Source organism: Dermacentor andersoni, chromosome 4, assembly GCF_023375885.2.
Source record: "Dermacentor andersoni chromosome 4, qqDerAnde1_hic_scaffold, whole genome shotgun sequence".
Classification (NCBI taxonomy): Eukaryota; Metazoa; Arthropoda; class Arachnida; order Ixodida; family Ixodidae; genus Dermacentor; species Dermacentor andersoni.
In genome coordinates this window covers 60,063,627-60,090,909 of record NC_092817.1, presented here as the reverse complement: position 1 = coordinate 60,090,909, position 27,283 = coordinate 60,063,627, and the positions used below count along the sequence as shown (strand labels likewise).

At 47.1% G+C, this 27,283-nt stretch overlaps 2 protein-coding genes across 3 annotated transcripts in view; one reads left to right on the top strand and one right to left on the bottom strand.

The window, feature by feature from the left end:
* Window positions 1–131: 131 nt before the first annotated feature.
* Window positions 132–10,245, top strand: LOC126536167 (monocarboxylate transporter 12-like). The gene is made up of 4 exons (XM_050183046.3): window positions 132–332; window positions 5,640–5,783; window positions 6,317–7,345; window positions 8,164–10,245. Exons 1-4 carry the CDS (start codon window positions 155–157, stop codon window positions 8,298–8,300), a joined length of 1,488 nt encoding a protein of 495 aa, XP_050039003.1. The 5' UTR covers window positions 132–154; the 3' UTR covers window positions 8,301–10,245.
* Pvr (PDGF- and VEGF-receptor related) overlaps window positions 9,609–27,283 on the bottom strand; it is an 82,322-nt gene continuing 64,647 nt past the window's right edge. For both annotated transcript variants that reach the window (XM_050183035.3, XM_050183034.3), the window contains exons 9-22: window positions 27,089–27,247; window positions 26,159–26,320; window positions 22,414–22,695; window positions 21,699–21,817; window positions 20,190–20,340; window positions 19,179–19,283; window positions 18,928–19,047; window positions 18,504–18,696; window positions 17,085–17,361; window positions 14,925–15,047; window positions 14,246–14,316; window positions 13,211–13,351; window positions 12,070–12,175; window positions 9,609–11,694 (exon numbers count right to left, since the gene is read on the bottom strand). In XM_050183035.3, the coding sequence (XP_050038992.1) occupies window positions 11,185–11,694; window positions 12,070–12,175; window positions 13,211–13,351; window positions 14,246–14,316; window positions 14,925–15,047; window positions 17,085–17,361; window positions 18,504–18,696; window positions 18,928–19,047; window positions 19,179–19,283; window positions 20,190–20,340; window positions 21,699–21,817; window positions 22,414–22,695; window positions 26,159–26,320; window positions 27,089–27,247 (2,519 nt within the window). In that variant the 3' untranslated portion in view covers window positions 9,609–11,184. The remainder of the gene's footprint in view (window positions 11,695–12,069; window positions 12,176–13,210; window positions 13,352–14,245; window positions 14,317–14,924; window positions 15,048–17,084; window positions 17,362–18,503; window positions 18,697–18,927; window positions 19,048–19,178; window positions 19,284–20,189; window positions 20,341–21,698; window positions 21,818–22,413; window positions 22,696–26,158; window positions 26,321–27,088; window positions 27,248–27,283) is intronic.

The window sequence follows — 27,283 nt, the reverse complement described above, 5'->3', positions numbered from 1 at the left end:
TAAAAGGCCCTTCGCGTGTCTAGAACAAGGCGAAGCATTCATGGTGGCTCTCGCTCGCTATCTGAAGTGAAAGCGACCGAGGGGGATAACAAGAACGACTTTCACGACTCCTTCAGTGAAGGCCCGCACATCTTTTACGGCAGCATCGACAACAATGGACTCGCAGAGAAGCTGGGTCGTGGCTGGCGCCTGCTTCTGGACCAACGTGTTCGCCTTCCCTCTTCTCGGCGCTGCCGGCGTCGTGTACGTCAATATTCTACAAACCTTCCACGTGAGCCGGGAGGAAGCCTCGTGGCCCGTCAGCCTCACGTCCACGTTCTACCTTCTCGCAGGTACAACCGTATTGCGCCCGAGTAGTCGGGCAAGTGCTCAGTTATTTGTCGTCCTGGTGCTGTGACGCTTCAAAGAACTTCAGTGGCGCTTTGGTCACGGACGAGCGTAGAGACTGACATGACGCGCGTAGAGATTGATAGTCAAGTCCACCCGGAAAAAGGCTGTAGTTTTACCTTGTATGAGAGAGGCCAGAGCAAAGAAACTTACGAGCGAAGTTAGCATGCCGCTTTCTTACCACATTGCAGAAATGAAACGTTTATTTATTTATTTATTTATTTATTTATTTATTTATTTATTTATTTATTTACTTCAATACCCTAAAGGACCTAGTGGGCATTACATAGGGGGGATTTCAGGTGAGCACACGAATATTATTTATAAACAATACATATCGAAGACAAGAATACTAACAACAAAACACGAAAAAAGAAACAGCAAGTTGATTTGAACCGAGGTGTCTAGAATAGCATAGTTTAAAAAATCAACCAAATACATTGAAGACGAGTATAGGACATTTTGTTAGATAGCCATTAGAACACTGATCATAAATACATTAGAAAGAACACTGCATACATAGAGCGTACAAAGACTGTATATTGATGTGGAACGCAGCGCAGTTAGCTTGTGAGGCCATACTTTCATCAGAGAGAGAGTGAGAGAGATGCAAATGAGAGAAAGGCAGGGAGGTTAGCCAGAGTTAAAGCATCCAGTTTGCTACCCTGCACTAGGGGAAGGGAAAGGGGAAGTAAAGACGAAAAGAAGAGCGAGGACAAAAAGAAAGGCGTGAGAAAAAAAAGACGGGATCATTATAGTCTTTCTAATAGGCCATTGTCACGCAATAAGGACAACAAGGCCTTGACCGACTTCCGGTGTGACGACAGTTCATGTCGGCATTCCAAGACTGTCTGTTCTGAAAGTGGCCTGTCGTCAAGGCGTGCCAACACGGCAGCTAACGACAGCTGGTGCGCGCTGTATCGAGCACAATGGCAAAGTACGTGTTCTATAGTCTCCTCGCCGCCGCAGTGACTGCAAGCCGCGCTCTCGTCCATACCGAATCGGAAGACAAAAGATCTTGTGAAAGCGACACCAAGCCACAGTCGGCAAAATACTCTTGTCTCGAGTTGAGAGAGTCCAGATGGGGGTCAAAGTAGAAGGGACGGGTCCAGTCGGTGCAGACGTGAGGGCTTCAAGCTTGTTGTGTTCCATAAAGATCTTATGGATTCATTTGCAACCACCCGAATGTTCATTGCTGTGTCTGTACTTGAGAATGGTATGGAGCCTTGCAAGCCCTACTCATGAGCAGATCGTACTGCAGCATCGCCATGTCCATTGCCCGTTATGCCACAGTGGCTTGGAATCCACTGTAACGTGATGTCGTGTCCTTGCTCGACGAGGTGGTGAAGCAGCAGTCTGATTTCTAGAACTAGTTGTTCGTTGGGTCCACGGCGTAAGGCAGAAACCAAAATTAAAGGTCAGCTTTGAAGTCACTGAACACGCTCCATTTCTTGGGCAGTTCATCAGAAATTACGCGAAGTGCCCAACGAATAGCAGCAAGCTCCGCGGCAGTCGATGTAGTCTGGTGAGATAGTCGAATCTTTACGGAGGAGATTTTTGCTGGGAAGATCACCGATCCTGCAGATCCATTCACCGTAGTTGAAGCGTCAGTATATAAATGATGGTGCTCGTTGTATGTCTCCTACAGCAAGAGCAGTGAAAGCTGCTTGAGTGCTGGAGACGAGAGCTGTGCTTTTGTTCGTATTCCTGGTACCATTAGTCAAACTTTTGCTTGAGCCAAGCACCATGGGGGAAACGTAATTCTCGCTGGAGCTGTATAACCTGATGGACAGGATTGTCTGACAAAAGGAGGCACGTGGTCAATCCTCTGGCAGTGAGGTTAGATCATGTGCGGGGGCTCGAACAAGGTGACTTACGTGTGCTCTGATCGCTTCTATGACTATATGGGTCTTCGCTGGCAAGTCGTGTGCAATCGCAATTGTTTCAGCTGTTGACGAGCATCTCGGCAATTCAAGACAAACTCCAATACCCGTGTCACACGCGCAACTCGGATCTTCTTCAAACTTCCTTCCCTTAAAGGACTGCAAGGGAGTTTCACCTCAAAGGAGTTAGCTCCGTGTCACACGGCCTCTAAGCGAGCTTTTGAAAGCTGCCGCTGGGGTCCAGTAGGCGCTGCTCACCTCGTACGCAGTCATGAAAGAAACGCGTTATATATTGCTAAAAAGTTTTGGTTACTTGTCTTTTCCTACAAAATACAGTTATTTATTACAACAAAAATGGCGCAGTCAGGGCAAACGCAGCACCCATTCCGAGAACGCCCGGTTCGAGAGTCGAATGTAGCTGCTCAACTCTAATATCTTTATCAGTGCTCAAGTACTATATTATATGCAATAAAAACAGTTATAATCGCTGGTAAAAGTGAAATTAATAAAAATGAGGGTGATTTCTTGACTCGAAATTCAAGCACGCTGGGAACAAGAGTATTCCCTTCAGTCTGCAAGGGAGATCTTCCATCTCCTTTCGCTAGGAACTTCCTTAAACTTCCTTTGCTAAAGGACTGCCGTGTGACACGGCGCGCATCTCCCTCGAGATAAAGACGTCCTTGGTTGAAGGGAGTTAAAAGGACTTTAGCCGCGTCCGTGTGACAGGAATATAAGTGCCAGGGCCTGGACCCTTTCGAGTGTACGGATATTAGTGCTGCAGGTGTTGGTCAGCACAGGCAAGCTGTATCGCAAATGCCCGAGAAAGAGCGTCCTGTATAGTTGCATCATTGCATGTACGGATGTACCCCAGGCTTTTGCTCCAAGAAACTTGAACACATTAGAAACATTCGTCAGGCGCTTCTTTAGGTAGGCCACATGAGGACTCCAGCAGAGGCCACGATCGATGATTACACCTAAGAATCGGTGCGTCGTGACATAAGGTATGCTTTGACCGTCGACGGAAACATCAGATGATCTCATTGGCTTTCGTCTAAACGCGACCAATGCGCACTTTCCTGGCGAGATCTTGAGTCCTTGTTCATTTAGGTACGTCGATGGTTCGCAGCTCTTTGAAGCTTTGCGCGTATCTGTGGCCGTGCCACACCAGATGCCTTGAGGCAGATGTCGTCGGCATACATTGATACTTTGACCGTGTTCGGCAGTCGTTCCACGAGACCAAGGAGTACAAGGTTGAAGGGTGGGGGACTCAAGACACCGCCTTGCGGAACTCCATGGTGCGTGTAATATTGCGAGGTTGGGCCAGCTTCAGTGTTAACAAATACAGTCCACCTATGTAAATAACTGCGTGTCCAAATATATAATTGACCGCCTAGGCCCACCGATTCCAATGCTTCAAGTATATGGCGTCATGAAGAACGTTGTCATAGGCTCCCTTTATATCTAAGAACATTGCGACAGATAATCTTTTACACGTCTTTTGATATTGAATATAGGTTACCAGATCGATAACGATGTCGATAGAACATTTGAGACATCGAAAACCAGCCATAGCGTCTGGGTATATTTCGTAGTGTTCGGGGTACCATTCAATCTGGCAAGGATCATTCGTTCCATTACCTTCCCGACGCAACTTGGCAGCGCAATTGGTCGGTATGAAGTAATCTCTAAGGAAGACTTGCCAGGCTTAAGAAGCTGTACCAGGCAACTGATTTTCCTATCTTGAGAGACCTTGCCGCCCTGCCAGGACTCGTTATAGATACTAAGGAGCGCACTTCGTGCCCGTTCCCCAAGGTGACATAGTATACGGTAAGATATGTCATTCGGACCAAGCAACGACGACAGATCACATAGGTCGAGCATCGAGACAAGCTCCTGCGTTGTGAAAGGCAGATCCATACGAGAATCTCGTGAGTCTGGAATATGGTTCAATGTAAGCGAACCTGTGCATGTTAGTTGACCCGCAATCATAGCACAGAAGTCCGGCCACATGAATGTCTTGTCGGTGCTGAAATAGTGCTAGGGCCTTAAACGGAAAACGCTCTTCCGGAACAGAACGTAGACCTCGTACAGTTCTCCATATTTGAGTAGCGGTTTGCGGGGATCTAGCAACTCGCAAAATTTCGACCACCGCTGTGCCTCTAGTTTATCAATGCGTCGTTGTATCTTCTTTGAATTCGCTGGGCTGTCCTTAAATCCTGAATTGACTTAGTGCGTTGGTATCTTCTTTCAGCATGACGGTGAATCGCACCAGGCCGCTCCAATTCCAGGTCGAATTCAGAGTACATTGGAGAACACGTGAGCGTGCGCGTGGCCGTATGTGCCGTTTTCATGATAGCTTGTTGAAGTCCACAAGAGAAGCCTTTGTGACAAGCATCCTCAATCTGAGACTGAAAATAGTCCAATCTATACTTCGTATCGTGGTGGACGTATACGTGTTAGACATCCCCTTGAACTTGAGGTAAGTCTTGATCTTGATCTTGTGGTCGCTTCCATGCGTTTCAATGTCCAAAAACCACTTAACACGTGGGGCGAAGCGGCGGGAGACGAAAGCCAAATCGAGGCAGCTGCTGTACGTTATTCCCCCGCAGAAACCTTGGACTCGCGCCATTCAGCAGGTGGAGACTATTGTTGGAAACTAATGAAGCTAGTCGTCGTCCCACCGCGTTAACATTCGAGCTTATCCAAATGGTATGGTTTGCGCTGAAGTCCCCGGTGATAATCCACGGACCAGGTTGTGCTTTTAAGATGTCTTCTAGCCTTTTAGTGTCAAATCGACTTGATGGGGACAGATACACCCCCAAGAATGCAAAGGTAACTTTTCTATTTTTAACAGTCCCAAGACACCAGCAATCGGTATGCATACGTACCGATTGCCGTCATGAGGTTGCACAGGCTGGACGACGTAAGTGAGCTCACGGCGAATAAACACGACGACCTTGCTACTTTTGCTGTCGCTTAATGAGAATATTGTCTCGTAGCCGGATAGCCTTATTGGATGTGATAATCTTGGTTCACAGATGACAGTGATTAGAAATCGATTCGTGAGAAAAAATTGACGAAAATTGGCGATGCGAGATTTTATACCTCTCGCGTTCCACTGAAGGATTGACGCTTCTCTGCCCTCCTTGCGAAATGACTGGTGATTGTCAGGCATGGCTTTCCTTTTCTTTTTTTTCTTTCCTTTCTTGGCCCAGCATGCGCTTCTGAGAAAAATCATACAGCCCTATAGTCATATAGCCCTTGGCTCGTATTTTTTTAACTACGAAATTGTATTCATTGGCGCCCTTACCTGAATGAAGACAGAGGATTTCCCGGATTTCTTCCCTTCAGCAGAGTAAAAATGCGCAGGTCTTCTTGGAGGAGTCCTGAACCAGTACGTCACCATCCGGACCATCTTGGTGATCTCCTGTACTATCAGCGCCCTGCTCGTCTCATCCTGCTACTTCACCACGAGCCTGTGGTTCTTAATTGTTGTGTTGGGCGTCTTGCATGGTACGCATAGTGTCTGATATTCGTTTTCTTGACAAGTATGCGACTAATTACAACGTATACTGTAGAAATGTGACGCCTGCAATGATAGACGTTGAAAACACCTCTGTAAACACGAAAAGGCGACCAGCCTAGGATGTTCATCGCAGGCAGTGCAGGCGTATTCGTGAGTCCCTGTCCGATAAGGACTGTACATCACTATCTTTTAAAAAGCGAAATTGTTGTAATATGCCATTATTACCCTCTCTAAAATACCATACTACAAATAAAAAGCTCGTAGAACGCAGTTAGGTCTTCCCACATCCGTTGTTGTCCAGCCCTATTATACTTTTTCATGTAGCGGCGCTGGAAAGCCATGTGTTTCTCTCAACCCTGCGCACATCAAATCTTTCAACCAACACCTGAGTACACCATATGCCAGGCCTTAAGCCAGGCAAACATTTCTAGCTTTCATTGAAAAGAACATCTCTCTTTCCCTCTCTGTCTCTGTCGCTCTCGTTCTCTCATAGCCTGACGAGTGCTTTCTCTTTGAACAGGAATATTCGTAGGTGGCATCAGGCTAAACGTGGTGGCCATCAACAAACACTTCGCCAAATACTTATCCAGTGCGTCGGGACTGAACATGGCCGGTCATTCTATGGGAGGATTCATCCTGCCGCCGCTGCTTCAGCTTCTGTTCGACCAGTACGGCTTCAGGGGAGCTCTTCTCATGTGCGGCGGCATCTCGCTCAACGCTGTCCCCGCGGCTCTTCTTTGTGGTGACCCGGACAAACCGAAGCCACCGGTGGAACATAGCGAAACCAGTGATGAAAGCGGTTTTGGAAAGGTCGAATTTCGCGAAGAGGAGTCCATCGCTACTGATTTGAGCGCGACGTTTTATCACACGTCTGATGGAGTGGATGTGCTGCCGGAAAAACCGATGAAAGAGGTTGTAAGGTACAAGCTGCTTTCACCTGTCCTTTCGGAGAAAAGCACTTGTACTCTGGGATCAAGTTTGAAGGCCTTTCGGACGACCGATTTGAATAAAGAACCGCCGCTTCAGGGCACAGCGCCGAACGAACTCAGCGCTCTTCGCCAAGATAGCGCAGCCGTTACCGAACACAACTACGGGTTCATTTTAAACCCGCACTTCTACCTGGTGACGCTTACTCACCTCGTTGTATTTTCGAACATGGTTACGTGCCTTACTGTGATAATTGACTTTGCCGTCGATTGCGGCGTTCCCAAGTGGGATGCGGTGCTCCTGCTGCAAGCGTACTCTGTCGCAGACGTCGTGGCGCGTCTCGGTTCGGGCTGGGTGACGGACAAGAGATACCTGTCGAGGAGGGCGTGGACCGCCCTGTGTCTGCTCTGCTGGGCTGCGGCGTTGGCGTCGATGCCGCAAGGGCGTTCCTTCGGCGCGTTGTTTGTGTGCGCCGTCGTTTCCGGTTGGTGCAACGGTTCCACATTGTCCCTGGTCCCGGTTCTCTACGCTGAAGTGACCGACGCGCGGCGTTACCCTCTATGCTTCGGAGCAGGATCCAGCTTGGTCGGCCTCGCCAACCTGTTTCGGCCGTTGTTGATAGGTAAGGGTCATCGTCTTGGGATTAATTCTCTGCAGGTGAATTAAAAAAAATATCAGTGACGATTTAGCGGCACATGCGAAAGAAATGCGTTAGCATTACGTCGCACCTCTCGGAGGTCCCGGATCCGTGATTTAAACGGCGTTCACCACATTCCAAAGTGTTGTTCTGGAGCTCAATCGGCAAACGTCCTGCTTCTTCGAGGAGCGAAGCGCAATTGACAGTGGTCCGGAGCAGACCACCGTCAGTTGCACTATTATACACACAGGATGTTTCACGTAACTTGAGCCAAACATTAAAAATATGCGAATAACACGTAGCTGCACCGAACCAAGCTAATGTTGCTCGCCGTTGTTTGGAGGTATTCACATTATTTTCTTTGCATTCCGCCTAATTTGACGTTTAGTCTTCATTAATTAATCAACTTCTCAATTATTATAACTAGATGAAAAGTGTCAATTAGAAAATTGTAGAGCACGATGAAAAGCTCTCGATACAGCTTTCTGTTGCTCAATACGTGCTACATATAAGTGTTTTTCCTAGCGTGAAAGAAGCCCGCGAATACACGCAAAATTGCCGCATGACTGGCCGCTCGAGGTACTTTGCGTCTATTTGGCTCCAGTTTGGCTCAAGTTAAGTGAAACACCCAGTACCTGTGTTTTTCACCGGCAAGTGTTGGGTCCCGTGTGACGGACGATCCATTGTGGAAGTACGGCCTTTACACAAATCTATACGGTAACTAACGAATGCCCAGTCAATCTCTTGGTGTCTCCTTATTTTCTGTGACACCCCTTTTCTTTTTTTTTTTCGTTTCATTGCAGGTCGCTTCCGTGACAACTTCGGGGGCTATGGAGGCTTGTTCTACTTGTACGCCGGCTGTACATGCGTGATGATAATATTCTGGTTATTGTTTGAAGTGCGGAATCGGTACAAAGCACAAAAAATTTTAGCTTTTTAGATCGTTGCCAAGTGACCACACATTTGTAACAGCCTGCAATGACCCAAATATGCACCAGGAAGGCTAAGACAGAATATTTCCACTGCAGTCCGTTGGAGGGAGAATCGTTGAATTGTATCACAATATGGTCCGCTCCTAAAGCAATCTAAACAGTAATGAAGCAAACAGACAACATCAAGAGTTCTTGATTTTTATCCAACAAAATCTCTGACGTGAACTATGAGGCACAAATATATAGATGCAATATAACCAGCAGGCCGTTCTGTGATGTCTTAGTGGCGATCGATGGCAAAGTATTAACTAAGTGTTACCTTGAAGAGCCGGCCATACTACTCTACTATACATCCTTAGAGCTAACGCTGTCTTTCGTAAAACGATTGCACTTTATATAGGATAACATCATTACTTGTGTAAATTATCAGTGCCCTGGCGAAATTGCTTCCCACCACTTGATTTCCTTTCTCGTATGTTCTGAGGGAAACGAAATATGTGGGCTTACATTAGGCAAGAAACTGAAAATAAATTGCAAGGTTATACCCCATATAGCGCAGGGAAATGGCGCTATCAATTAGCAAAAGCGACGTTGAGACTGCAGAACACTTTTCTACGGCTATATGTGTTACGCAGCTCCTTTGCTCAACTAGTCTACGCTGATCACCTCCTGCAAGATGCAGCATCAAACGCCCCTCTCTACGGACAAGTTTAAACCGACTCGACTCGAGACCGTTCTCTGAGTCAAAGATGCTCGGACCGTGGCCCCATCCGTCACTGGCACAAAAAAGCAATTCGTGCACTAGTGAGTACTTGAAGTTCACCGGCGTGAGAGACCGCTTATAGTGCTGCTGTGTATCCTCCCTGGTGCACGCAGTGCTCACTCTCTTCCTCTTTCTGTTTCCCCTTTCCATTAAGCCAAGTGCAGGGAAGCAAACCGGACGCTCGTCTGGTTGACCTCCCTGCCTCACCTCTCCTTGCTTTTTCTTTCTCTCTCTTTCTCTCTGCTGGCTTCATCGATTGAGCAATGGTTTTGGAATATATAGACGTACAGAATTAGCTTTCCAGTTAAGCAGTGATGCAGAATATTTCCTTTTATTTATTACGCGATGAGCAATTACGAAGTTCAGGTTTCGATTCTAGGCTAACCCTGTGGATGCAGCCTTACCTGGTGATCGGGAACGAAGCGTCTTCGACAAGGCCAGCGAGTCTGTAAGACATATTGTAGCGTACACACGTTTGCGCCGCCTACGGACATTTCATGCTTTTCAATCCATGCATTTATACTTATCTTCGAGATAGGGACAAACAGGAACATGCAAAGTCATACATGAGGTGGTTTTATTATTAAATTATACTTTCTTCATAGGGGAATCTCTTAAACAGTTGTGTATTCAGCTTCAACATAAGAGAAGTCAATGTTGTCAGCATAAGTTCGCGCTTTCAACTCCGCTGTGGTACTTAATGACTAGCTCACAACGAAAGGAAGAAAATACAATTGAGCAGATGGCACATACGTATTTGTCATCGCGCTCTTTCATGCACACAACCTTGAGAACAACAAGAAACAATAAAACAAAGCCTGAAATGTTGTCTCATCAATACGTGCACAATAAAACGAAAAGACGAGTCATGAATACTGCTCCCGTTGTACTCTTTGCAAGACGGCAGTGCGCCTGCGCAGGACACTGGTAACGATCACTTCACCAAAAAGATAACACTAGGTAAACACTTGGTAACTGCGTTATCTGTGACTTGAAGAGAAGAATAAGAGACTGTCGAAAACGCAGCTATAAAACAGAGTCAGAAATAACAACAAAGCACATTAACTGGAACTTGGAATGCAGATCGTATTGTATTTTCTTTTGTTCTTTTGCCATTCTTGTTGACCTGAGATGACATGGTCCATAGAGTTTGGCTTGGCAGACTTAGTTTAAGAAGCAGAATAGTCGTCTCTCAAGCATGCTATCTCGCATGCTTGAGAGACGAATGCGAGATTTACTCACCTAAAGCACGACGTGATCGCACTTTCGTTAATATCATAACTATTAGCAGGAGATAACTTGGTAAGTAACGTTCCAGAAAGGAGAAACGATTGCGCACAAACACTTACATCCTATGTAAATGTAACATTTTATATAAGTGCCGTATTCACGAACACCGCATACGAGCGCCCGCGTACACTGCTGGCTGGATTGAGTTTCTCCTTCAACGTACAAGAATGTAACGATGCAAAAGCTAATTACATTCGGCGCGGAGATTCATACACAGACATAAAGAACGAACAAGACGAGTAGCACGATTACGAAACATCCTCGGGTACACATGGACTTACAGCCTTTGTCAAAAGTGTGCAGACCACTGCGTAATTGACCAGTGCTCCTGCTGAGTTGTATGTCAGGGCACCTGTAGCAGTCCCTGCGCAAGCTACGTTCTGACTGGCGAGGACTGGAGTGACGCTTGTATTCCACGGTGCTGGAGCGCTGAACTAATGCGCGGCTCGCATTCCGTGGCCAAGAAGAGCAAAATATTGTAGCACGCACCGTGACCTGTACGCCCTGACAACGGCGATGAAGACAAGGAAAGTAACAACGTCGACAAAAATACAAATCTACAACATCTCTATGTACACCCTTCGAGCCCGAGTCCACATTACTGGCGTAGCACTCTCGCGTGGCGTGGCTTTGGATTTTGTTCAGTAGAACTCTGGAGTCGCACGCAACAGCACGATCGCTCGACAACGGCAGGAAGTGTAGCGCCGCTCCGCCTACTCTCGGGCAACGCCGCGAGAATTTGGAGCCTGTGGCGTCGGCTTTCCATCAGGGCCTTGCTTTGATGGTGCCGGAGACACTTGCACGCAAAGTCAATCGGTTACGCGATTCTTCGTGTTCGCTCACACCTGGATGCCTCCACTACCGTCGACACTCACGACCAGGTTGTACGCCGGCGGTGGCGTGGCACAGATTTCGCTCACGTCGTCCGATGACCTCGCATCACCCAAGGCGCCTCCGGACGGCGGCAGCAGCGGGGGCGGTGCGTCTCGGCGCTTCCCTTGCGGGAGTCGCAGCTGTAGCGCGGTCCCGTTGCCGATGTTCATGTAGCCCGGGGTGACGTCGTGCGCAGCCTGCCCAGCGTCGCCGACGCGGCCGATCATGGGCGTCATTTCCATGCCGTCCGCCACGGGGGCGCTGCCGTCGTCCACGGTGGTGGTGGCAGCCATCTTGGCGTAGTGCGGCTCCGAACTCGGCTGCGTAGCAGCTCGGCTCGTGTTGATGTAGTTCTCGTCGTCGGACTTCATGTCCAGATAGTCAGGGTCTAGAGTGTTGCCCATGGTGAGGTAGTCGTTGTTGTTCTTCAAGAGCAGGTTCACGTTGGCGTAAGGGTCGTTCAGGGCCAGGTAGTACTGCAGGAAAACGGGTGGTATAGCATGAGCTCTTGAGTCGGCGTGCATGCAAATGGTGTTGAAGATGTAGCGATAGAACTAGTTTTGCAACAGCAAGTGCTTCCTCCTGTCAGTAAATTCTATAGCATAGAAGATTGTTTCCTCTGCCACTGAGCGACTGTCTTCAACACGTCAGCGTTGCATTCAGAGCGTTTTGATCAACAGCGCCCCACGTTTATGCGACTTCGGTTCAGCAAACCATTTTCCTGAGTGAAACTCAATCCCATCTTATCTTTTTGACTTCACTTCAAATATTGTTCACACTCGCAAAGTGAAATTCGACATGCCTACACTGATTATGTGATAAAAAAATTCCTGCACTTATTGATAACTTACATTTCTCACTCCAGCCTCAAGGAGGTCTCCAACGCGGGTAACCAGGGTCGAGAAATCCGGCCGCTCCTTAGGTTCCGTTTGCCAGCAACTTTGCATGATTTCGTACCTGTGCGAAATAAGAATGTTGTGTGCCACGGGGTTATCAAGAGAAGCAAGCGGTTGCAACATAGTTCTGAACTAAGCCAAATGCATATACAGTCGACGATCGATTTTCCGGACGCCCGCATTTTCGGACATGCCCGATAAGTCGGATGCCTTCGCGGCACCGCCACGTACTCCATAGAGTAAATGTATAAAAACGCCTGAAATTTCGGAAGCGAGAAACCCTCGCCGTTCGATATTCCGGACTTTTTACTACGACCGCAGTCCGAAGGTCTTAAAAAGCATTAATCGAAGCCACCACCGCCATTATTTTGATTATCTCGCCGCCTTGAACCGGCGCTCTCACGCGCAGATCCACTGGGAGTCACCACGGCAACGCTAGGCCTAGCTACTTCGACGTTCGCTACCAAGCTTCTTACTGTTCGGTGCCGTGTATTTCATTAAAACAATTCGCCACTGTTAGCAATGGCGCCGACTCCGCCTTTGTAATCCTCGCCAATATTTGAAGCTCAGAAAGCATGACGCGTTGCATAATACCGGTTTCCGAAAGTCAGCTTCCCCTTAATACAAAATTGTTACGCGGTGAAGCATACGCAATGTATTGCGGCGAAGCATATCAAGTGTGGGAAGGGGCAACTGTCGCGGGCGAATGTATGTTTTCCTTAATTATACACGCAGGAACTCGCCGTCTGATATCATAGTGCGAGCAGCGATACGGATAATAACTATACTGGCAAGCCTTTGGAGCTATTTCTGACATGCCTGTGGCAATTTGAGCCCGTAGGGGCAGTAAAAGGCGAGCATTCATTTTTCCGGATTGCACGATTTTTCGGACGTTTTCGTGACCCTTAGGTAGTCTGAAAAATCAGACGTTGACTGTATATAGTTTCTGTGAACCCGCACGCTCGTTACACTATACAAAGAAAGACAAACCAAACAAAAGTGTGTCTTCCTTTTGCAACATTCGTTCAGACTTCCAAAAGCTCTGATAACCAACTATACGTGACCTGAGCCGTTTGAGTCAAACGTGATTGCTTACACGTCGTCTGGAGCGTAGTCTGGTTTCTCCATGCGGTAGCCGTTCTTCAGCCTTTTGTAGAAGGACTCGTCGATGACAACTCCAGGATAGGGATTGCCACCCAGTGAGAATATCTCCCAGAGTAGCACTCCGTACGACCACCTATCCAGGAAATGATAATGAATTGTCTGACTTAGTCACGAACAAAGCACTACATAGTCAACATTGCATCTACATGGGGCTTGCTTGGGCTCATTACAGCTTATTTTCTGAGCACATATTTTCTTACAAAAATGCGTCAGCGGGCATAAAAGGGCAGACCACGTGTTTTAAGACGCGCTCTCGTTGGTATAAGACGTGATACTGTGAAAACTGATACGGCAAGTGAGAATGTTCCCAATTATGTGTAAAACGCTCAAACTCCAATACAGCAAAGGAGGCAGGCAACGCGATTAAGGGCTAAAATCGATACGCTGAATACATCGACAAAATGTAGGATATCACATGGTATTGATGCTTTAACGCTAAACGGCAAATACTGCAGCCACAGGAAGGAAAAATTCAATTTACTGTTAACGTGATGGCGTGAAGCAGATTATTTCACGTAAAAAAGCGCCCAATAATTTCTGCCATGCCCTATATTCTGCATATTCTGGATAAACTTAGCTATATGGCGCTGAATACATGTTCTGACTGTTAAACCGCTTTGATTGTCATTGTCTCTGAACTTTCCAATCTTTCTTAAATTTCTTGTTCGCGTCATCACATCGCATTATCACAATAAACCCTGCAGTGAAAATGCAAATAATATTCAGTATGTGAGGAACCGACTTGGTGTTTAACAGAAGATGCAATGATGTGTGCCTAATTGTGGTGTTAATTTTAGAAAATACATTCTTGCGATAATCTGCATGTGGTAGAGTATATGATCAGCTTAGAGTAACAGGCCAGCGACTATGCTCCTCCTGGTTGCCTATCAACCTTACATTCATGGAAGATGTACTAAGTCTAAGCCTCACACAAAGGAACACATCCTAGGAAAGCTGGGAAACGTACACATCGCTTTTTGTTGTGAATACTCTGTCCATAATTGACTCGATAGCGGTCCATTTCACAGGCAAGAGACCCTGGAAAGAAAAGGATGGAGAAACCTTGAGTCATCCGCGTGATATCCAGCACGAAACATTAATTACACAAACAGAAAACGTGTTATGTTGAACCTCTTCAAAACGAACCTTCTCAAATTTTTTTATGAGATTATAATAAAATGAGATCTCACATAGAAGCTCGTTCATTGTCTTCTTCGCACAACTAAACAATAAAAACGCGTTTGTTTTTGTGCGCGAATTAGAAACATTGAAGAAACTTGCTAAATATAACAATATCAGTCATCTGCTATAATATATTAATAAGTCCACTGATCCTTGAGGCACACTCAATAATCGGTGGGATGACAAATTAATGTTCTTACAGAAATTTATTCAAAGTTAGGTTCGCCGTGTCTTCAACACGTTGTGAATTCAGTTAACGTTTTCATTTTATGACGATAAGCAATCACAGTTGACAGACAAGATGCATGCTTATTCCGAAGAAAAACGGAAGTCTAACGAATGCCTATTGAAATGTAATCACGTAGTGATACGCATTTAGCTATATGCGGGATAGCAGATTTGTCAACTGCAGTTTATTACGTAACATAGGCTGTCAAACGATAATTCACAAGTTCGGTTCTTACGTCTCCTTTCTTGATGTAGTTGGAGTACTTGTAGCAGTCCTTCGCGAGCCCAAAATCGCATATTTTCACCACGTTCTCTTCGCTTAGCAGAACGTTTCTTGCCGCTAAGTCTCTGTGAATCAACTGCAAAGAAAAAGATAATAATTAGAAACACTTGGCGAAGAATTATTCTCGTCAAACTTGAGGCATACACTAAAAGTTATCAGTGTGTTTCACGCACTCCTAATTTTAAATTTTCCGTTCTGTCTTACCAAAATATGAGAATGAAACTCTAGTCTTAGTTAACACCCATTTGTACGAAAAGAAGAATATCCGCCGTGGTTGCTTAGTGGCTATGGTGTCGGGCTGCTAAGAATGTGGTCGCGAGGTCGAATTCCATTTCGATGGGGGCGAAATGCGAAAATACCCGTGTATTTAGCTTTAGGTGCACGTTAAAGAACCCCAGGTGGTCCAAATTTCTGGAGTCTTCCACTACGGCACGCCTCATAATCAGATCGTGGCTTTGGCACGTATAACCCCATAATTCAATTTTTATGCAAGAAGAACAACACAGAATTGTGCAGTGTTTGCGCTATAGGCACGTGTTGCAGTCACAGAGTTCCGAGATCGGAATAATAAATTTCTTTTTTAATGACATCCTTAACCGACCTTTCTTATCCCGAGTCTATAGCGGCAGCCTGTCTATGCTACAAAAGAATACACTGCATATGCCAAATAAGAATGAACTCTGAAAGAGAGAGACGGAATAAAAGAGAAGCCTGGAGGTTAGCCAGGACTGAAACCGGTTGGCTACCCTGCGTATGTGTGTGTGCGTGAGTGCGTGGCGGAGTGGGGTGAGGGCAGCTTGGAAAGGGAATAGAAAGATAAAGAGACGGAGACAGGTCTTACAGTTAACAGACGCTGGTGTCGCAGGCGTACTGGAATGCTTAGCTTTGCGTCATTAAGTCCGAAAAGAAAAAGAAAATGTAGCAGTATTATACCACCGGCTCTGAACTTAAGTCACACTGACATGCCCGACTACGGGATCTGTTTCATTGCGATAGCAATTATACGGACTCTGGAGGCGCGTTCACGTCAACGGCAGCGCGGCCACCGCCTTCATGCTGTTGCGCTATCAACAGCGCCTGCGAGGAACACGCTTGGAGGGTTAGAGGGGTCTCTCCAGTGATGCGGATGCGCGTTTGGCTGCACAAACGACGAATCGAAGAGGGTGCCCCGTTAACACTCCGCTCAATCGGCTCGGTGGCGTAGCCAGGCCTTCACTCTGCCTTTCACTGCTGGCACGAGCGTTGTGCGGACTCAAGCTATAAGCACACAGGCGTTGCTGCTTAGATGACGTGCGCATGCGCTGGTCCGAGTGGAAAGGACGGTAAACGTCAAGCGTACGCCATTTAGTATTTCGCTGGGCGCGGACTAACGCCGATGGTTTGACCGTCTGTCTCATCACGTGCCCCATCCAGGTGCGACACCCGCAACGCCATTTGCGGTGCTTCTCATCATTGGAAGCATAGCGCGCGAAGGACAATTGACAAAGACTAGACAGGACAAGCGCTTGTCCTGTCTAGTCTTTGTTGATCGCCCTTCCCGCGCTATGCTTCCAGTGTAACTATGTATTACCGACCAGCCCAAGCCTACAGCCTTCTGAAGACCACTCCTCATCACGACAGAGTTGTGAGTCGCCTGGCAGCTGCCAGGGCGGTGTTCCTTCTGCCCAGCAGCAGTTGCATGCTGCGTCGCGCCAACATGTAGCACCCGCGCATAGTTAGAAACCCGCCGAGGAGTTCAAGCGCTACGCTTTAAACGCTTGCTATCGCTGCCAATACTACTTACTTTGGGCAAAACTATAGCAACCTTTCTGTTTAATGTCCTTGTACTAGAACTACTAGGACTACTAGAAACTACTAGAAGGACGCACTAGAAGGACGCACCAGAAGAATGAGAACAAAAGGAATGGAGGCCGGTAACACCAGGGAGTTGATGGGCGCTGATGCCCTGCCAGCTCAAGTCGATGCCTCGAGCGGTATGCAGTTGCGGTGTCCGCAGCAGCAGGCTACATACTTGTTATTATACAGCGTCCGCTCACGCTGATTTTGTCTCGAGTCTCGAAGCTCGAACAGCATGCGAATATTTCGGGAAACGGCAACAGAGTCGTGCGCACACCTTTCTCGAGGCGAGGTACTCCATTCCGCGGGCGCACTGGAAGGCGAAGCACAGCAGGTCGCGGGTGGTGAGCGCGGCGTCGCGCATGTCTCCGTGGTCGCGTAGGGAGGAGCCGCTGATGAGCGTCGCGTTGTTGCCGCTGTCCGGCAGGAAGCCGTACGTGGTGTCCGACACCGAGAAGCTGAACTCGTTCCCGTTGCTCGTGGGGGTCGCGCTCATCGCCAAATCGGCGTACTTCAGCGTCGGCGTGTGCTGCTGCTGCTGCTGCCGTTGTTGGCTGAAAGCGATCGACGGGTGCACGATCAACACACTCTGCCGCACAACGTTACGTCATGCAAGTAATGTCACGGCAAACTAACTGTACACTTTAAGTGAGGAGAAGGGAGACATTAATTTCAACAAGTTCTTCAGCCCAGTCCGCAGACACCGGCTAGGCGGAGAAGGGCGAGATTGAGAGAGGCGAACAACGTGAATTATTATTATTATTATTATTATTATTATTATTATTATTATTATTATTATTATTATTATTATTATTATTATTACTATTATTATTTATGGGAACATACAAACACACAAAAGAAACAGGGAGGGAGCAAGCTGACAACTGCCACCGAGAGGGGCGCAACGCCTGCTTACTCTTTCGGGAGGAGGGAATGAAAAGAGGAGAAGAAGATACGAAACAAATAGGAAAAAAATACGAAATTAACAAATGACAGAGACACGGACCAAAGAAAGTAGGAATACTATCATGGCAGCACAGAAAACACGCGAAGAAGTGACAACGCACATGATGACAAAATCTGAGAATGTTTTTGCCAGCATTGTGTAATCGTGTGCGTCTCACTTCGTTGTGCGTTCTTTGCGTTGATGATTAGCCGTCTTGCCAAAATTTCAGTTCCACACTGGGCGAGCGGAAGTTCTTAAGTGGAAAGAGAACACGAGACATTCGATAAAGAAGCGGAGGCCTCGAGAGGCTGGCACAAGGTCCTGCTTGACATCCCTGGATAAGGTATACGCCTGCTCGCTGCCGAAGGGACAGCATGTAAAGGGCATATCCACGCGGTATACATTTGTTGTTCTAATCTACGTGTGTTTTGCTAGTTCGTTTGTTACTTTTGCTTGCTCCTAGTACGCATTCACAAAAGCAGTTTCTCCCCGTGACAATCTGGACACGGCACGTCAGTACCCCATTGAGCAAGAAAGAAAAATAAACTCCTTTGTTGTGATCGCTCTTTTAAGGTGAGCCTCACGAAAGCGCACGATAGCTGTAGGACAAAACACGCTATTTTTGTACGACACCATATCCATTTCAAGTGCACAATCATAGAAACGCTATGCAGGGAACGTGTAAATGATGATAGCTCTGTATGCGAACCGATATCCCACTTCCGGACGTATATAGCACATGTAACTTACCAATAAACAGGGTTTGAAATGGTGAATCGGAACCCGGGAGATGGCGAAGTTGGAGACCTCGGGCTGTAGCACATGTCCGGGTCCACTTTGCCCGTCTCCGGGTTCAGCTGGTTTATGAAGCGCTCCCGGTGTCTCAGAAGATAATGCCTCAAGTTTCCAAACTTACAGTACTCCACAATCACCATCAATTCACCTGCGACGGGGAAATGTAATGAAACAATCAGTTTGAAACGCTTGGGCATTTTGGCTACAATGTCGGCGTTCTAATTTATTACTACTCACGGAAACGCGACCACTCTATGTAAATTTCCTGACATATCTTTTTTCTCTATCTCATATCCGATTTAAGCTTAAATCGTATCAGTGGTTCTCCGTAATTCACAAGGCTCACAAGTTCTCAGACAAAAGCGACGGTGAGACGTACCTTTGGCTACGTTTTTCGTCACGGCGCCAAGAATATTCACGATGTTCAAGTGCCGACCCAAATGAATGAGAATCTTCAGCTCGGCCATCAATGCTTTTCGTTGAGACATGTCGGCTCGTTCTGATAACAAAAAATGAACGAGACAAGATAAATAATTTAAGAGCACTTTCTAACACGACATTCTTTTGTTTCGTTTACTATTGTCCTTGAAAATAACCCGTCTCCTGCATGTAGAAACAGTAAAGGTTTACCTTTGAGCATCTTCACCGCCACCGTGAGCGACTGACCCTGCTCGCCAAGACCGATGGCTTCAGCCTTGACAACCCGGCCAAAGGCGCCTTGTCCCAAGGTCCTTCCTGCAAACACCGGATGGCTTCTATGCTTGAACCGAGCTGACGCCCTGTTCACGGAGCCGCACATTACTCTGCTTCGAGACACTTTTACTTAATCGGAGAGCAATCAGGCAACGAGTCTAGCCCTCTAACTCCCAAGCTTTCTCACAAAAAGGTGTACGAAATTTACTTCCTTTTAATTCCAGCAAATGATTGCACATCATATCCGGATTCAATGAATATGTTAAACTTGCCATTTATCTCTTCTATTTCACCCGAAATATTTATAAAAGACATCTACTCTGAAAGAGAAGGTTTCGCACAGCACACGGTAGAGTTCGAGTGTGTCTATCTGAACAAATGATAACGACAAGAATCGAGAGCATTGAGGAATACGTTCAAATGCCGAGACTCAAATGGATGACGCGAACTGACTCGACGAGCACGGCTCATCTCCGGTAAGCAAAGCAGAAACAACGGTGGTCTGGACAAGTACGGCTCGTCTTTGGCAATACTGGTACAAACAACTGTACGAGTACAGTTACGGTTTGGTCATTGGCAGAGGGCATATTAGTGAACGGCTGAATTCACAAAGCCTTTCGCGTGTAAGTGCTTCTTTTTTCCCGTTACCCGACCGCCGATCGCTAAATGACATGTCGAGCATCAGGATTGGCTGAAATTTTCTCTTACAAACGACTTACGAACGAACGAGCAGTTTTTTAGTGGGTATTTGCTCTATTTCTTTTCGGGTGACTAAGGACGAATTCTTACTGCTTAGGGCTTTAATGAGCACCAATATTTGAGCGATCGAGTGCTTTTGCATTCCACTCCCAGCGGTCTGGAAATCAAACCAAGATGTTGATCGAGCACGCGAATTCCTGCTCAGCAGCTGAACCTGACGGGCACTCAGCCACAACTGTGCTTACGTACCGAGCTTGAGGCGATCTTTTGGAAACTCCCAACGTTGGTCGTACGGCAGCAGCTCCACTTGCTCGCACAGGGGGAGGTCAGGGTTGAACATGTTCACCTGGCCTTTGTCGAAGAGTGTCTTGTTCAACAGCTCCATCTCTTTTTCCTCCTTCTACGGTGAGAAAAAAAACAACAAATGAAGTCAAACGGACTGACGAGCACTTAGACCTTTAAAAAGAAACTGAAGAGCAACGGTAAGTCTGACATGTTATCCTTTCAAAATTCCGGTTTCTTTTTTTTTCGTTTGGTGGAAAAGAACTGGGTCAGTACTCACAAAAAAGGTTCTTACGTTAAAACTCTTCGAAAGAGCATGACTAGCCAATCGCGATGTTGCACATATAATAAGGAAGGGCGGCCGGCCAATAGCAACCTGTTCTTACCAAAGAAAAGCTTTGTAAATTCGGTCCTTGTACCCGCATTCACGAAGAGCTCGCACGCAATAATTGTTAGTACACAAATATTCCAGGTAATCCTGATGCTGGACATACTATTAGCGAAGGCGGACGGCCGATGGCGGACGGCACTTACGAACGACTAGCCTTTGTGAATTCTGTGAATTTGTGAATTTTGTGAATTCTGTGAACCGAATTCACAAAGGTTTTCGTTCGTAGAAACTTTTTTTCTGATTGCAGGGCGACCTTCGCTAATAATATGTTCAGTGTCACAGCTGAACTGTGTTTGTTCTTGCGAGATTTACTAAAGTAAGCACGTTTTGCGGATACCGGCTCTGAGGCCGAATTCACAAAGCTTTTCGTACGTAAGTTCTCTTTGCCATTGGCTGGCACCCTTCCCAAATGATAGGTCCTGATGTAATGATATTATAATTGGACAAAAATTATCTTACGAGCGATTTTATTAAAAGAGGTTCTCGTGAATGATGGACCTTCGGCCCATATCTGACACGGACAAGAAACACGTCGCCCTGTCGTTTTCCTTGTCCGTGTTAATGTTGCGCTATGACCTCAATTACTGCGACGTTACGGATTTTGAACTATTTTAAGATGGCGCACAAAAATATATCAAAACTTCCTAGGTTGAGTCTTGGTTTACTTTAGAACGCCGACGTAGTCCTTTTTGACGAAATGACAATTAACTACACAGGAGTAGACGCATGCTCAAATCTATAAACTAACAAAGAATTGGTGCAGGAATATTACGGTCGGCGTGGCCACTTGTTTTTCATTATTGCACATTTTGTTGTTTACCATTTTTTAAATTGAAAAAAAAAAGTTACATTATAATGTAAAAGACCGCCTCCGGCAGAACCCAAGTTAGTTAGAACAGTGCGGTATGGAATCCTTAATTAAGGCACAATTTGAGGGCATCGTGTGCATCCTTGACGTTCCCGCCTAGAATGTAGCGTGACATCAACTGTTTTGTAGAGAGAGTGGTGATATTAGTAGCAAAAATGTGTGCCCTTTTATTCTACTCAGTCAAGCCTTCAGCCGAATAAGATAGCGATGTACTCACCATGTGCGCCCGATATTTCTTGCAGTAACCAAGCACGACGAGGAAGCAAATGATGGCGATGATGAAGACGACACTTATCAAGGCGATGTGAGTGGTATTCATGACGGGAGCTGGTATTCCTGAAAAAATAGAAAATTGTTTGTCACGTCAGATTAAAGATCACCGTAGTTTGGCTGGCGTTATATCGGGATACGCCTGAAGAGCCGATACAATGGAAAGTCGTCTCCTACCAACAACAGCGCAGTGTTGAGGGCAGCGCATTTGTGAGGAAGAACAAATTAGACAGAAAGCCTAAACAGACACCTCTCCATTCCCTGTCTGGTCGCTTAACGACTAGAAAACTTGAAAGAAAAAGAGCACGTCCTCACAGCCAACAGTCCAGCTTAGAGGTTTTGTTTGTACCATGAAGTTTGTTTGTCGAGACTGTCTACGAAATTATCAGTGTATAGCATGCGTTGCTCACTGTAAGACACGTATTTTTGTGACTATTCGGGAATAGAATCGAGCAGCAGGGAGCAAGTCCTTCCTAACCTTCAGCCTGGTTTTTCGGTTAACCTTACCCTACCTTATGCGCGCCTGTGTGATGAGAATTAAGCGCATTAGTGTGAGGGTTGTCACAGCCTAAACAGGTCGAGCAGTGTTCGCGCATGCTCTAAGGTAGTTCTCGCTCGCGGCACAATCTCCGAATCCCTGTGCGGATGTATTGTATACGTACCGCTGGCGACATTGATGGTGGTGTTGGCGAAGATGGCGCCGGCCCTATTCTCGGCGCGGCACTGGTAGAATCCGCTGTCTTGGAGCGTCACCTTGCGCTTGACGAGCCAGCGGCCCTCGTCTAGGCGGTCGATGCCGCTCATATTAAGCGGTTTGCCGTCCTTTAACCACGAGATACTGGGTTCGGGCAGGCCGGTCGCCGTGCATTGCAGGTCGATGTACGACACGTCGCTGAGCACATCGTTGCCCAGGTTGGTTTTGTTGAACTCCGGTGGACGCATATCTGCGCAGAGAGGAAGCACAAGGAAACGCAGCAAAAGTGAAGCGTCTTTTCTTTTTTTGCCGACTTTCGACACTTGAGAAGAGTGCAGACGTGATCACAATGTTGGGTAATGTGTCACTGCAAACGTATGCACGCAAATCCCCTTCACGCGTGCTTTCTTTAAGTATGCATGAAACATTTTTCGCACTATATGCTAGCGCTAACAACATGGTGTATCTGCGAGGAATCTGGACAGGTGTCCCGACTCCTGAAGTTTTCAATTGATGTGGACCTATAGCCTGTGAGCTTTGCAAGCTTATTTCACGGCGTTAAAGTTAACAAGAAGGGGCAACATCGTGCGCCGAATGGGTCACAAGCGGCGAGCCCGTCGTGCCGTTCCGCATCGCTGTGCGCGTCCTCTTGTTCACACGTCACGCGCTGCGCTTTCGAACGGTGACGGACTTTCCTGAAAGAAGGCGTTCGGGCAGAGCTATTGCCGGCTCGTCTCGTGAGGCTATAGATAAGCCAATACAAGCCAAGCCAGCAACACCCTCCTTCGCTTTGAAATACACCCAGGCCAAGCGACGTTCATAGATGCAAAGGTGCGCCACTTAGAGGAGCGCTTAAGTTCAGGTCGATCTAAACGAAGAGCGTCTCCCCACCAAAGTCAGTTTCGTTTGCACTCGCGACTTTCATATATCACGTGAAGAGCCACTTGCGGCCGCTACAGGAGCCCCTGCCTGTGGCTCGCTCGGGTGGTCGGAGCTGTAGTGCGCTCGGCCAGCCACTGCGTTGGACTCTGCCCGCTTAGGCAGTGCGTGTCAATGCGCTGAATTCACCTTTTGTTTTCATAACCACGTTGCAATACACGAGCGGCGCATGCGGTTAGCGTGGCTGCAATGCATCAAATGCGCCAAGTGGACGAGCCATCCCGTTCTGCCAAGTCGACTCGGTAGTGTTGGCACTAGAGAGCGTTGTGCGCATGCGCAGTAGGGTTACCGTTCAGCGGATTTGATCATTTACTTAGGATGCTATCGTATGTGCGGAACTGACTATATAGGGCCGAGCTAAAGCTGTCGATGGTCCCACCAGAAGATGTACTCAACCTGGGCTATTATGAGTGGTCTCAGTGTAAACCATGGGGTCACGGCTCAGACCTGTAGCCAACATCTCCACAGTGTTGTTACAATATATCTTTATAGAGGCTTTGGGTTACCTTTGAAGTGAGAAAAGATTTGCTTAAAATTGGATGTCCACAAATTTCGGTATTCACTCAGAGAAGCATCTCTGCTGCACAGGGTGTCCCACGTAACCCGAGCCAAACATGAAAAAATATGCAAATTCCAGGTAGCTGGACACAACCAAGCTAATGTTGTTTGCCGGCGCTTGGAGATACTCTCATTATGCTTTTCTAATTCCGCCTAATTATATCATTAGTCCTAATTAATTCATCAACTTCTCAAATATTATAATTAGATGAAAAGAAGTGTCAATAAGAAAATTGTAGAGAAACATTAAAAACTCCCGATACACCTTTCTATTGCTCAATACGTGCTACGTAAAAGTGTTTTCCGAGCGCGAAAGAAGACCGCGAATACAGGCAAAGTGCCTCGAGCGGCCAGTCGCGCGGCAATTTGGCGTGCATTTGCGGGCTTCTTTCACGCTCGGAAAAACAATTTTATGTAGTACGCATTGAGCAACAGAAAGCTGTATCGGTAGTTTTTCATGTTGCTCTACAATTTTCTCATTGACACTTCTTTTCATCTAATTATAATATTTGAGAAGTTGATGAATTCATTAAGACTAACGATATAATTAGGTGGAATAAAAAAATAATCTGAGCATCTACAAGCGACAGCAAACAACATTACATTGGTTCTGCCCAGCTAAGTGGTGTTTGCATATATTTAATGTTGGGCTCAAGTTACGCTGGACACCCTGTATATGTAACAAGGTACAAGGCAAGTAACAAGGCACCGAAAAAAATAAAACTTTCACCCAGTACTCTTCCTATAAACACGCATGGTTCTACAAACGCGTCATTGAGAGCCCAAAATATCGCTGTCTGATACCTGTTGACAGTGTCCCTGTATCCACCACCGGAAATTCCTTGTTCTCCCACCAGCCGGAAATTACATTTTCGGCAGTCTTGAATGCTGTTCTAATATTGGCCCTTTTCGCGGCGATCCCGTGGGCGCTGCCATGTTTGATCACGAGGTTACGCGTCCAGTGCTTGCATCAACTGCCTCCGTTGCCTCCGCGTTTACAATGGGTGTGTATGACGCCGGTGTGGCTTAGCAAACCTCTGTTTCGGGACATATCGTAGACTGTGACTGGGTGGACGACACGAAGCTTTGGCCACAGCTTCAGACAATATGCAAAAGCGCTTTCAGAACTGATTAAGCTGTGCCCAAACGACGCGAGCCGCGTATATGGCGCTTATTTTAAAAGCGAGGCGAAATATGTATTCCAAGCTATCCAGACTTTCCGCTCATGAATTGAATAGGGACAAGTGTGTTTCGTTCTTCATTCTTTATTTGGCAAATATCTTGAAGCAGCGGCTTGTCAGATTTCTTAGTGAATTTCCTTGGTGCGGTCACTATCTGATTATTGCCGCCCAATCGCTCGCAGGTGCGCTCAGTTCCTATAGATTTGTTCTTGCTGCACGCAAGACTTGAAACGTAGCCGTTTTGTACATTGTAATACCTTGTAGAAAAGATGTATTATCGCTAGTAACTCGCTTACTCTTGTGGACCGTCATGGAACATTCGGCTTCGGCCATTCGCGCGCTATCATCGTAGTCCGTCATTTATTGTGCGTATATGGTGCGCATATATTCAAGTGTGCGCCCATTCACTTATCGACGCGTTGGCGATAGAGTTGGCGTAAGATTCCGTGCCAGTTGGGGTAGATGTGCGTCGGTAACTGTGCGCGAAACGTATACTATGACCGAAAGCGGCGCTACTCCCTTGTCATTGTTCAACGAGCCGTACTCACTCTTGACGACGTCCCAGGGCTGAAGCGCTTTCTTTGAAGGTTAGCGATACAACGCTGGGGGATGAGCTAATTTCTGTATCCTCAAAGAAAGCCGTACGTTTCGACGTGCCGGTAATTAACACATACGGGCAGTTGTAGCAACGGTCCGCGAACTTGGCTACACAGATTCATTCCATTCCTTAATATGCCGGTCTCTATTTTTGCAGCCAGCTGCTGCACATGTCTTCAATCGACACTATTCAATCCGGCATTATTTGAGCACAGTGCGTTAGAGAAAACTCAGTTGCATTTCCGACAGCTGATTGCACCGAAGCAAGGTGGAAGCGGTAATGCTTTCGCATTCGTGCGCCGTCACTGAGGCGACGTGTGGCGCGCCGCCGAAAGCGCCACCTCGTTTCTTTAGGACAAACTGCTCCGCGAAAAGGGTCAATATGTCGGACCGAATTCGCGAAGGTTGTGCAGCGAGAACTGCTCGCATCGGACGTACCTCGCACGGCAACGTTGATGAACTCGATGTGTCTCTGCGCTCCTCCTCCACGGACGGAACCAATGCACTGGTACTCGCCCGACTGATTTCTACCGATGGGGTTGAAGTGCAGGGTCAGGTTTTCGGAGAACGCCGTCGACGACGTCTTTATGTCCAGGACACCTGCGCGAACGGGAAACGTCAACCACTCTCCTAACACGCTCGACTGCACTGGAAGAGACACTTACCAAACAATACTAAACGCATGCGATCTAAATTCGCAGGTGTTATACATGTCTTATAGCGACACGCTAAACAACTTGGAAGCGGGGAACAACAAATTATGCTAAGTGCTGCATCGAACGCACGCTTACAGCCATTGTTGGGTGGCGAAGTGGCTGTTGATTGATTGGTTTATTTATTATAGACCGGAGAGGGGGCGGGGCAGGCGTTGTTAGCAACGAACACAATATGTCTTCGGCTTTTCCGCAACTGTAACTCGTTAAATGAATAAAGGATGATGACTGGCGCGGCTGTTGCGGCACAACAGTGTTATGTTACCGAGCACGTGGTCGCGAGTTCGATTCCTTACCACGGCGCATAATAACTGCCTAGGGTTGTGTGCGAAACTGGCGGCGGGAGAAGAGGAGGCTGACATTCCCGAGCGCTCCGCCACATCACCTAAAACCTTCGTGCGTCCCAAAGCTCTCGCGTGCCATGTACAGCACGTTCGTCTCAAAGGGCTGCAACAGTTGGCGTTCGGTGAGCTGCCCATCCTGCAGCTCGGTTGCTGTGAAAGCTAGCGCTCTTTGCATCGGCACCTTGGGAGTCCGACCACCACCGTGGGAGGCCTTGCTTAACAATTTTTACTCATTATACCATATGGAGCAGTCACTGCGAGAGAGACCTGATGTACAGAGAAAAGTGCTGAGAATTGAGAACCACCGTTACCAGTGACGTTAAGGCTGACGAGTTCCGAGGAACCTTTTGGCTTCCACTTCCAGGTGAGGCCTTCGTACTTGAACTGGCTGGCCAGGCAGCTCAGCGAAACGCGGTCCTGGTCTACGGGTATGACGTCCGAAGCGATAATCTCGAAGCCGTTTCTGGCGTCTGTGAAAAGTCAAACAGCAACACAAATAAAAGTTG

Excerpts from the sequence above, each read along its gene's own strand:
- LOC126536167 (XM_050183046.3), top strand. The coding sequence starts at position 155 with ATGGACTCGCAGAGAAGCTGGGTCGTGGCTGGCGCCTGCTTCTGGACC. Across the intron at positions 333-5,639 it reads CACGTTCTACCTTCTCGCAG|GTCTTCTTGGAGGAGTCCTG; the intron begins GTACAACCGTAT and ends AAAAATGCGCAG. Across the intron at positions 5,784-6,316 it reads TGTGTTGGGCGTCTTGCATG|GAATATTCGTAGGTGGCATC; the intron begins GTACGCATAGTG and ends CTCTTTGAACAG.